The 12,244-nt window shown below is 43.4% G+C and overlaps 1 protein-coding gene across 1 annotated transcript in view; it reads left to right on the top strand.

Moving 5' to 3' along the window:
• The window catches only part of LOC124616216 (pikachurin-like), a 976,895-nt gene that overhangs the window by 508,856 nt on the left and 455,795 nt on the right, over positions 1 to 12,244 (top strand). The window contains exons 3-4 of the mRNA XM_047144519.1: positions 5,668 to 5,839; positions 5,921 to 6,030. Of these exons, the coding sequence (XP_047000475.1) occupies positions 5,668 to 5,839; positions 5,921 to 6,030 (282 nt within the window). The remainder of the gene's footprint in view (positions 1 to 5,667; positions 5,840 to 5,920; positions 6,031 to 12,244) is intronic.

The following is a 12,244-nucleotide window of genomic DNA, read 5'->3' as shown; positions in this document are numbered from 1 at the left end:
TTTCCGCAAATCCGCCATTCCGACGTCTGTCTGGGAACTCGCGGCGCAGACTGCTAACCCTATGTAGGTCAAGTTAAAACGGGCGACGGCCGCATGCAACTAACTCCCGCTACAGTGTCGGTGGCTGCGCTGAACTCCGGGCAATTGAGGCCGAGTGGGGAGCAGTGTTCTTATTAGTGCTGTCCGCGACCACGCGCAGCCGCTCCCCAAAAGCCCCGCCCCCAGAAACAGTTGCTGGTGGTGGGGTTGCCCCATTATACAGGCGGTCGGGTGCCGGATCACGGCCCTAACTGCCGCCGTAATTCGGAGCAGCACCGCAGCTGACGTGGCGGACACAGTAACAAAGACACTCGCTGTCTGCTCCAGTTGTAAATGGTCTACCCCGCTCCAGCCCTCGCTTTCTACCTCTTTCCCACCCACTACTTTATACTTCATGTTTCAGAGCCACTTATCTGCGTAATCGTACCTGTTGGTACTCACGACTGCACCCATTGGCGTGGTGGATTAACGACGGTCGTTTCTCTACGCACGGCATGCATTTATCCGAAACCATGTGCTGTTACTTTATGTGGAAACGACTGCAGTTTTTACAGTTTTCTGTATAAAATTGGCATTGCGAACAACAGCATGAAATAGTTTATTGTGACTATTAAAGTACACTGGTTGTGTAAACGCTTGCACTTCATGAACTTCAGTACAGTCTACATTCATTTCACGCCATTTATGGTCAAATATCTGAGCACAGCGGAAAGAAGACTCCCTAAAAATGGTTCAAATGGCTCTGAGCACTATGGGACTCAACTGCTGAGCTCATTAGTCCCCTAGAACTTAGAACTAGTTAAACCTAACTAACCTAAGGGCATCACAAACATCCATGCCCGAGGCAGGATTCGAACCTGCGACCGTAGAGGTCTTGCGGTTCCAGACTGCAGCGCCTTTAACCGCACGGCCACTTCGGCCGGCATTTTTGTGATAAACTTTATAGCCAAACGAACATTGTGAAATGGAAAATCGTGATACCAAATTGACCAACGTAGACTGTAGTTTTGGCAAAAAAGATTTATTGCTTGTAGATGATACGGCAGTTAAGAAAACTTAAATAGTAATTTGAGAGAAAACTGAAGTATTTTCGAGTATCTCATGGTAGTTATGTAAATGAATTGTCTAACAGTTCAACTCTTCAGAGCCTATTTAATTTTGAGCATAAAGATGTTACATTGGCTTAGCAATTGTGTAATACTTTCTTTCACGTTAAAAATTTATATAAATGCAAACACAGCATAGACTTCTGTAGTTTCTGTTCTGTTCTTTGTACTCTATAGAGGGAGTCGCAATATTCAGAAATATTACAGCAACGATCATTCTAAACAAAAAATTCGGGAAACATATCCTCTAAAACGGATATCTTAAAATTTATGAGCATTTCTTCGTCGTCGATACTCTAAAACAAATCTCTTCTAGCGTAACTACTTTACTTTCCCTATTGTTGGGCGAGGAAGGAAAATATCTAGTAAGCAAGGGCTCGAATCGAAAATGTGTTCCTTAAGAACTATAAACAGCTTATCAGCATAAGAGATCTGTTTCGGTGCAGGGTAGATGAGTATGTCGTCAAGTCCCTTAAGGTATGCACTTGAGAGCCCATGTTTACTGGACATTCTTGTTTTGTTTTGGTAGATACTGCCACATCTAAGAGCATGGAATTCTTTTCTTAACACCCTGTATAACCTCCACATCTCTCACAGTAACACATGACACATGCAAAAAGAACAGTTTTTATCATCTGTCATGTTTAGTTACAGATCGCCGATATATAAGGGCGTTACAGACTGAGTTTTAAAAATTTGGGAGGCTACATAGGGTGAAAATAGGAACATTTTGCCATCTGGAACCTATAGCCGGAAGTGTGAAATAAAATTTCTACGCATTCGGTTGGCGAAATGAAACGCCAGAATGCTGTACTTTTTAAAAATTTTACTGGCGAAACAGTAAAGTTCAGTCAAATACTGCAAACTGAAAATGTGGGCCGACCGCTGTGGCCAAGCGGTTCTAGGCGCTTCAGTCCGGAACCGCGCTGCTACTACGGACGCAGGTTCGGATCCTGCATCGGGCTTGGATGTGTGTGATGTCCTTAGGTTAGTTAGGTTTAAGTAGTTCTAAGTCTAGGGGACTGATGACCTTAGATGTACCATAGTGCTTAGAGGCATTTGAACCATTTTGAAAGTGTGCCTCCATTACTTTAGAGTAAACGATGAGTGTAACGACCACCAACTTCGTTACATAAAGTGCAACGTCGAACCATGTTTATTGTTATTGTCTGCAAGATTTGACACCGTTTCTGATATCACAGATGCTGGAAAGGTGCACTGAGTAAGCTGAGCTACTGTTCCTACTGCTGTTGAGTACACAAGGGAATTTAAATAGACCGTGAGGAAAAAGTAAAGCGGTGTAAGATCAGGGGAGCGTACAGAGAAAGGGATTGGGCGTCACCTTTACTGTCTGCATGGAGTTCTCTGTGAGACATGCCCTGGGCCGACGACTAAAGTGCTCTGGAGCACCGTCGTGGTGAAACAAAGAACTAGCGCACTGTTGCAAGCGAATGTTCTTCAGAAGTTGACACAGAGAGCTCTCCAGGAAGTTCAAACACCATTCACCTTTCAAACGATCAGCTAGCGTGTGTGGACCAATAAAATGATCTCCAAGAATTCTAGCACAAATTGTTACTGAGAATGTCAAATGTCTGGAAAACTGGGAGTACCAGCGCGTTGACGAATGAACCACTGTAGAACTGTTGCCGTGGCTCAAAGTGAGGGTACTCCGTAGTAAGAACTTGGTGCTCACGGTGTGAATGAAGATGTGCAACATGTAAAACATTCCTGGCACTCGTGTCATGTACATGCATTTCGTGCGCAATTGCACCTGTGCTTGTTCGTGGATTAGGAGGTACCGTCCATGAAGTCAGAACTTAAGTACGGTCAAGGGCGTACCCAGGATCTGAACTGGGGGGGGGGGGGGGGGGGAGGTCATACTAGTCCCATGGAACAAGGACTCGAGACAAAATACAGCACGTCTTATTAAATAAAACAGTAAACCAGTGAAAAACTGCTTTTAATAAACATTTTAAATACAAGAATGCACTTGTACAATCAGAGAAAACATGCAGCATTTCTTATTAAATAAAACAGTAAGCTAGTAAAAAACTGCTGCCCCCCCTGCCCCTAGCTGGATACGCCCATGAGTACGGTACGTAAAGCACGATAAGCAGACAACTATACAGTGACTAAAGTTGATCAGATGTGTGCTTAGAGTTCAGCACCAGTGATTGGAAGTGATGAACTGAAGCACAACGAGCACTAAGTAAACAACTTGCTTTACACAGGCTCGGGTATACTGATGTAGTTGTGTGTTCACAGTTTTCCTTCAGCAGCAGTGACATAATGTCAGTAGGTGGCAGGGTAGCTATCCAAGTGACATGTGGTCAAATACCACCTACTACTACAGAGGCTTTATTTCACATTTACACCTATAGGTTTCTCACTGCAAAACGTTTCGAACTTCAACCTCTACAATCATCCAAATCTTTAAAACGCCATTCTGGAGCATTCTTTAATACAGAAAAGCAACGGACCCAGAACAGAACCGTGTGGCACGCGCACTTCACCCGAGTTCTGTTTGTGGATTCTGGAGCACAACCTTCTGCTTCCTTCTTTCCAGATATGAAGTGAACGACTGGTGTACTTTATCTCGCTAATCCCATAACGCTGCAGTGTATTCAAAAGTATTGCTGTCATGTCCCGAAAGGGAGAAGAAGGGCTCTTTGTGTATGACAGGCGTCTTACTTCCATCGACGCAGTCGGAGAGGGACGGCAGCGTGGGCAACTTGCAGAACTCCAGCTCTGACTCGCCTACACCTAAAAAGTGTTCTCAGGAAAACAGAACCCTGTTTAATTCTCAATTGTAGCACTTCAAGTCAGCCTGATTCCTTCGTGATGGCACTGTGCCGACATCTGTAACTATTCTGATTGCCCAGACTGGCAACAATCGATACGAGGGTAAAGTCACAGACTCCTACCGTGCTGTCCTCCAGCTCGGTGGTGGGTCCGGCTTTTATACCCGTCACCCCTGTGTTATCCCATACTACTGGTGACCTGGAAAAATTCCTTCTGAGGTACATAGGGATCACGTGCTTGAACCTTACCGTATTTGACATATTCCGTGGCGCAGTCTCTGTCGTCATGCTGGGTGTTGTAATCTACTCTCTCCTTCCCAAGTCCCGTTATTGTCCACAATAACCAAAGTCTTTTATGAAAAACCTGAGAGGAGCGAAGATTACAATAAATTTTGTAGTTTCTGTAGCTTTTCATGTAGAGTGGGCTCCAATCCTTCTTGTCTAGGCATACTGATTCTTGAAGCTGAAATTCTCACAGTTTAGGTCCTCAAGGTGGAATTAAGCTAAATAAATTTGAAGATTGTTATTGCAGAATTTTTGTTGTTAGGTTAATATTTTTGTCACATTTTAGCATATCATTAAATCTTTTCAATTTTCACGTTAAAAAAGTAGATATTACATTGTTCGCACAAAATATAAAAATACCTCCTATCACATCAGAGGCACGCTTACTACCATTTCACTCTGCGGTAACAACAATATTCCAAAGGATTTACAGTTTTTCTTGACAAATGAGTCTCTATTAACTTCTACTATAATTTCATAAATGATCCAGAAATAAACATAAAAAACAGTACTGGATTGCGTAATTAATAATAGAATTTTTAAGTGTGGCAAATAATTCGAAATTTCAAATATTTCCAAAGAAAATAATTTCAACTGTACATTCAGAGCTAGTACTTATCAATTGTAACATCTAAAATAAAGTAATTTCTTTTCATAAATTTTAGCTTGATATATAAGATATTGTGTATAAAATTACATGAAAGTTTTCAGAAAAGTAGCTGAGATAATATTGACCTGTCCGAAATTAGAAAATTAGTGCTGGTATCGACAACTACTGTTGAGGGAAAGTAATACTAGAGGAGAACGTCCGTGACAGTGTGTCGTCGGGACAGTGGTAAGGCGCTCGGTGAACACCGCCCTCCTCGTGTGTGCGTAGTCTGTTCGTCTGAGACTGCCACGCTGACGCTGGTTGAGTTCATTAATACGCAGCGCTTCCACTGCTTTCTCAAGACAGCTCTTCCTTACGAGTAGAACAAAACCGTGTGGTACGACCAGCATAAGCTCAGTCAGTTTCCAAACTCTTCTCGGTTTGTGGTTGTTCTGGGTACTGATTTCTCAGGATCTATGTACCCAAATTGCGTGAAAATGTAATCACATGTCAGTTCTAGTATAATATATTTGTCCAATGAATGCCAGCTTATCATCTGCATTTCTTCTTGGTGTAGCAATTTTAATGGCCAGTAGTGTATCATACGGCCGCTGAGATCGATATGTTTCATTCTCAAGCGCCCCCTTATGTCAGGCATTCACCTTGTTGTGTATCTGTATCGGCACACCAGTTATTGTGCGTAGCTTATCCACTCTCCCCATCTCTAACCATACCTTACAGCTCTGTGTGTGATCGTGTTATCTATTGGGCATATTCCGAGCGCCACACGCAGTGACGTAGCGGTACTGGGAGGAGACTTAACGCTTTCCGCCGCTGCGTGTTGCAGAGATGAACACGACGGACAGCAGCCTGGCGGGCATGCACGGCCCGCTGGTGGCGCCGCTGGCGGCGGGCGACCGCGACGAGGACGTGCTGTACCAGAAGGACGCCAGCTTCTCGGCAGAGCTGGCGGCGGGGCCCGTGCCGGCGCCCGCCGTCTCCTTCGTGGGCGACGCCCTGCAGCCGCAGCCGCCGCCGGCCGCCGGCAGCACCGCCGCCTCCACGACGCCCACGCCGACGCCCACGACGGCGGCGCCGTGCACGCTGGACTGCGGCTCTGGGGGCACGTGCGTGCAGCCGGCGGAGGGCGCGCCGCCGGGCCAGCGCTGCCAGTGCCCGCTCGGCCGCGGCGGCCCGCGCTGCGAGACGGGTAGGCCGCCCGCCAACACTGTGCGCGCTCACTTGTTTCTAGCCGCGCCTCACGGCTTGTACCGACTTCCCCTCACCGATCTAAGTCGTCATGACTGGCTCTGTAGGGCACGACTACGACTTTCAGATAGGTAAACAAGGAAACGCAACTCCCAAACGTTTCCGAGAAAATGCAGTTTGAAAATTTTACGCCTGCGTAAATACTTTACACGGTCTCAAATGTTCGAGCAGTCCGCAGCTAAGCGAGTAAGCATCTATTTTCAAAAACGCGAGGTCCGTGGATCGAATATCGCTGCTTGCATCGATTTTTTTCATTCCCACATATTTCTTACAACAGATCTATTACGGATATGGAAATTATCAAAATTTAATGATTGATCTATTACTTTTATAATATTAATCCTAAAAAAGGAGAAAAAAAGTGTTCATAATGAAAGTGAAAGTAAAAGAAAGGATACACAAGAACTTTCCATCAATCTTAACGATTGATCTGTTACTTTTACAACATTAATCCTGAAAAAAGGAGAAAAAGTGTTCATAATGAAAGTGGAAGTAAAAAACAAGGATAAACAAGAACTTTCGATCAAATTAGCGTAGTCATCTTGTTTATATTATTGTGAAAAGTATAATGTGTTATCAATGGCGCACTGCCGAACAAGTATGGTAGTGATCATAGAAATTTTGAAAATTTGGAAATTTGTGGTGAGTACCTATGGGACCAAACTGCTGAAGTCATCGGTCCTTAGGCTTACACACTACTTAAACTAACTTAAAGTATCGTACGCTAAGGACAACACATGCTGTTGGGGGAGGACTCGATCCTCCGACGTGGGGAGTCGATCGAACCGTGCAAGGCGCCTGAGACAGCGCGGCTACCCCGTCGGTCTAGTGGTCATAGCAACTTGGAAAACAATAATTGTTGCTATATGCAGCACGTGCGATGAATGCCAGATTTTTTGCATGTTGGTGGTTTTTCGAATATCTCTACTGCAAAACAGACTTGGTTTACAGTGATAAATGATCCTCGGCCATCACAGAATTTCGTAGCGCACCACACATATCTGTTGTCAGAGCTACTTGGGAATGAATAAAATGTGTATCGGCAATGAGATTAGATCCTTCGATCTTGCAACTATCACTTACTCGCTCGGCTGCAGTCTCCTGGCACACACGCGACCATACGAAGATGGCGTAATAAAGCACCGAAACTGATTGCCTAATAAAATAAGGTTGAAAATTGACGGCTGAAAGGTGTTTAATTTGACATGCAAAATTGAACAGCCGAGTCCCGCGAATATCGCTAAAAAGATGGACATACAGAGATACAAAGTACAGTGGTAAATTTTTCAAACGTGATTTTTCTGAAAATGGTTGAGAGTTGGGCCTTATTGTGTACATATGTTAAAGTACTGGTCGTGCCCTCCACACGCTGTCAATACGAATCAGATCTGTGACGGGGACTTCGTACGCTCCCTTGGTTAGCCAGCGGCGGCTGGGGCTGCAGCCGCGCGCTCTTGTCAATGGGCGACGCGCAAGACACGTTAGGCGCCGAGCCGCTCCGCAGATGTAATCGTAAACTTTTGCTGACGAACTCGCATTAGTTCCCTACTCTGTTACGCTATCAGATTAGTCTAAATAAGGGTCGCCAGCCTAGCTGTGATCCGCAAGACCGGGTTGAACTTCTCACCACTCCAAAGTCAGTAGTTTTAAGCAACCATTTTCAGAAAGAATCCGAGATCCGGTCACAGGACTGGAGAATATGTTCACCGTTGACAGCTCGGTACACCTCCTCTGACTGGCTCCTAGTAACTTCTCCCCGTAATGTTCACAGCAACAAAAACAGTACAATATTTCAAAGTAGCAAGTTAAAATGTGGTACAATAACACACACTCAAATTTCCACGGGAACCAATATTATTTGTTGGCTTCAGTGAAAATCTTACCAAGTCAGTATCATCCAGCAATCGACTTGCATCCCCACCTTAATATGAGATCTGTTTCTACTGAACGTCTGCAAACTCGCTAAGTGGCAATTCTTGGTTAGGAAAACGGGATTCTTCAACCGAAATCCACGACCGCGCACTTGAACGCACGTTTGGATACTCTGATCTCTCTGTTGGTGAAAGAAAATCTCGGTTGATCACAAAGGGTTGACCTTCTGTTGAGTTGCACTACTAAAACACCAATTCCTTCCCAGAGAGCACACGACTGCCATCAGACCCCTATATTTAGTGAGCACCACACTGCTCCACCACATTATTTAATATTCAGGCGTCATAGACATTCCGAATCAGACGTAGAATGTAGGAATTTTCATTCGGCGGTTTTTCCTTGCGTTAGTAAACTTTTTGTAAGATGCTGCATCCAGGAAGGATCTTTAGGACTTTCTTTGCAAGAGGTGTCGCAAAACACCGGCTGTCATTACAAAATTTCTCGGTCTTAAATTCAGCCTACTTGGTTCCGATCGCCATCCATTTAGAAGGATTAGAGAAAGCATATACTATATACTTTTACCCAGAACACAAAATTATACAAATAAAATCCAAAAATGCTTAATTACATAATGGAAATCTCAAGCTTTTACGACAACGGATGTTCAACAAATAGTCTCATAAATAAACTAGTCACATTTATGTCATCAGTTCACACTACTTCTTAAATTTAATAACTGATACAGATAAATGAGAAGGAGAAAGTATGAATCCTAGAGATTTTTCCCTATACTCTTAATTTAAAAAAATGACTATGACTTTATACTGACGAATGTCTTTAGAGACCAAACGAAAAGATGTTGATTGAGGCAGAAGGTAAACCATACTCTCCAAAGTCGTCAAAAATTTCCTTCGTTCATTGTCAGATGTGGAGCATGAAAACAAAATACGTCAACTTCCTCATTATAGCGGATGCCAGCATGGAACTGCCCCCAGAACAGAATGATTGTCTGCCACATCCAGAATATAACGGTTAGTGGTTTCATTCTGTCTTTGGAGTTAAATACTTTTAAGAACACTAGGGGAGTCCAACATGGTTAACATCTTCAAGAATGAAGTAGAAGATACAAACTTAAATGCTTCCAAATTTACCACAGTCCCCGCCGTAAAAAATTGAAGCGTTTTTAGGTAGTTTTTAGGTCTTACTGATTTGGCTCTGAATGCCGTACTGGATCGTAGGTATACATCCTGGGTGTTCACAATTTTTTAAATCTAGATAAATATCAGAGTGCGAAATTAGTAGTATCTGCTGTGTAACAGTTACGCTTATCAACATATCTATACACATTCAGCAGCTGTCAATAATAACATTAACAATAACAATAATAATAATAATAATAATCACCATCATAGTTGCACACAGACTACAACTTATGCTTATTATACACTTCTTTGTCAAATGTTCGCTTGTAGTCACGCTTATTTGACTTCGTCACTTTCTCAGACAGTGGATCTCGCCTGGAAGGCCCTCCTGCTTTTGCTGCTAACTTTGCCAGGTAATTTTCTTTTCCGTTAGCGCTTAACACTTGTTCAACAGAAGCCGATTCTTGCGCAATAAACAGCCAACTGCAGAGACAAACTGTCGTTCGCGAAAATGATTAAATTCAAGTAGTACTATCTACCAACAAGGCCCCTGACTAGAAAACGAGTGAGGCTGTGTAAGCGCTCCGTCTTCGACCTCCATATTTAAGAGAATATCAGGAAAATCAGTGAGACAGCTTTTTATGACGGTTCAGATACACATACAATGTGGGATATAAATCTGACGCTAAATAAGACCAACAACTGTCAGAGGCATGAATAAATGCTACAATGATGGTTTGTGGTTCTCCAGCATTTTAAATGGATTCTGTACGATAAAATCGATATGATAAAATCCAAAGCTAATGTGTTAAACATAATTCAGAAGTCCACAAAATAGGTTTTTTATCAGCATAACTATAGCATGTACTGATGATTAACTTAATTTTGCTATATAGTGAGTGAATTGGCGTATCAGTGGAATGTGCTTCCGCCTAGAGGGATTTGTGCCAAACGAACGTGGATAAAAGTCTGTTGCAGTGTGCTACCACCTGTTGACATTGACGTGGACTTCTAGCCGAGTGGTAAAACGTAGCAGTCAATGCCGTTGACCTTGCTCATTGTTTATCGAATTCGTATGTACTTGGTCCGTAAGGCAATTACGTCACGCCAGTTCCGCATGCGCAGGAGCTCCTTAAAACTTGCCCAAGTAAAGGTACGTTCGCGACCTGCTGTCGAGTTTCACCGAGCCTAGACAATGAAGCAAAGCGAGACAGATTTAGTGCCGTGTATTTCAGATTACCACATCTACATTGAGTTTAACAGCATTCAAAGAAAAATGACCAATAAATCAGTAAGGCGTTAAAAGTTGGGGTGTTCACGTGCTCTTGTGCTATTACATAGCAGCTGCCACTGTCTGAGGGCATTGAAAAACACATCCATTATACTCCTCTTGCTGAATTTTGGATCAATCAGTATATATACAGATATAACCGGACCACTAAGCGTCAGTGACACAGTTAAATCTGAAATTTTCGTTCGCACTCGACGAGGTTGTCATATACTGGAAAACGGCAGCTGAGAGTGTCAAGATCATATTCAAATAAAGGCAAATGTGAAGAACATCGCATAGAACGTATGGCAGAATACCAAGGGCCAAAGTTTGTGCAGACGGCCACAATTTTAGTTCTTGTGTTGGAGACATTCCGTAATTGGTAACTGCTGTTCTAATCTTATAGACAGGACTTTCCACGAAACCCATTCCTTGAACGAAAATTTAATCTGATACCATTTGACGTCAAATGCTTAAGGGCATCTCTCCTGCCTCAACCAAAAGAACCGTTTGTAAGCTTCTAACGCATGATACCAAGGCAGGTACGAATGGCTCTGAACTGGAGAGTGTCTAATTTTGGGAGGTACATCTTAAGCGCATTGTGATACAGCTACAACTGTAGCCCAGATTAGATCGAATAATCGCTCGATACATCATGAGTAGAATACTTCGATGTGCTGCCCACCATACACGAGTGAGAGAGCGAATTACATGTAATGCTTTCTCACATTTATCGACAACAGACTGTATGTGAGGTGCCCAGCGGAGCCGAGAGTCAAATATCACACCGAGAATCGAGTGTGAGATTTTATCTGGAAACCATATTTTTCGCATGTGGCTTAGTCAGTGTTTCATTTATAGATGCAAGCAGTGTTAGATTTATAGAAAGGTGCGATCACCGATTTCCCCTTGCAACCAGCAAGTTGTCGAGCCGAGTACATTGGCCAGCAGCGCTAGCAGACGTGCACTGCCAGCAAATGATGCGTCAATAGTGTGGCTGCAGCACTCATTACCACTGATGGTGACTGCTCAGCTTAACATCGCTTGAGTTACAAGTCTACAGTAGTTCAGTGTAAACCTTCTTCTCGGTAACGTGATATCGTGAAATTATGAATACTGAAACGACCACAATGGTTAACATCTGATTCAAGTACACTACACGTTGCCTGCGACTGACTGTTAAGAAATTAATTTGAGGTGAGCATCTTGATCTGTTCACAACGTGTGCCTTATTTCTCACCTGCAGTCGCTACCTGATTCTGTCGTGTTCAGTACGTGTGGCTTCAGAGAAAGCTTTCGGCAATTTTGAATGGAATACAAAACTTGAAACCTGTGAAGGCAGCAGCGAAAATACAAGGAGTATAAAGATGTCTGCAACTTGTGCAGACACTAGACTGCTGTTATAAGAGCGGAAGGGTAGAGAACGACGCAGTAGCCGAGAAGGGAGTGAAAACTGGATTTTTGTTTCTCCCCGATGTTATTGTATCTATACACTGAGCAAGCGGTAACAGAAACGAAGAAGAAATTTGATAAAGCGGATTAAAGTTCAGGAAGAAGAAACAAAAACCTTGTGGTTTGTCAATTACAATGTAATTCTGCCAGTGACGGCTAAGGACTTGAAAGATCAGTTGAATGGAATTGATGTATATGTGGAGACTGAAGCGACGAATGGCAGTTTATAACAAGGGCAGAATTCGCACCCGGGCCCCTGCTCTCTAAGCAAACTCACTAACCACTACAACTACACCAACCTGGCACAGTGGCTTTGCAGAGCTGCACTGACTAGCCTAGCACGTCTAATTGAATTTCCAAATTTCCATTCACACCTCAACCCACTTAGTATTCTCTAAACTCGAGCAGCACTGCAGATG

The sequence above is a fragment of the Schistocerca americana genome, chromosome 5, assembly GCF_021461395.2.
Source record: "Schistocerca americana isolate TAMUIC-IGC-003095 chromosome 5, iqSchAmer2.1, whole genome shotgun sequence".
Classification (NCBI taxonomy): Eukaryota; Metazoa; Arthropoda; class Insecta; order Orthoptera; family Acrididae; genus Schistocerca; species Schistocerca americana.
This window is presented reverse-complemented; position numbering and strand designations above follow the sequence as displayed.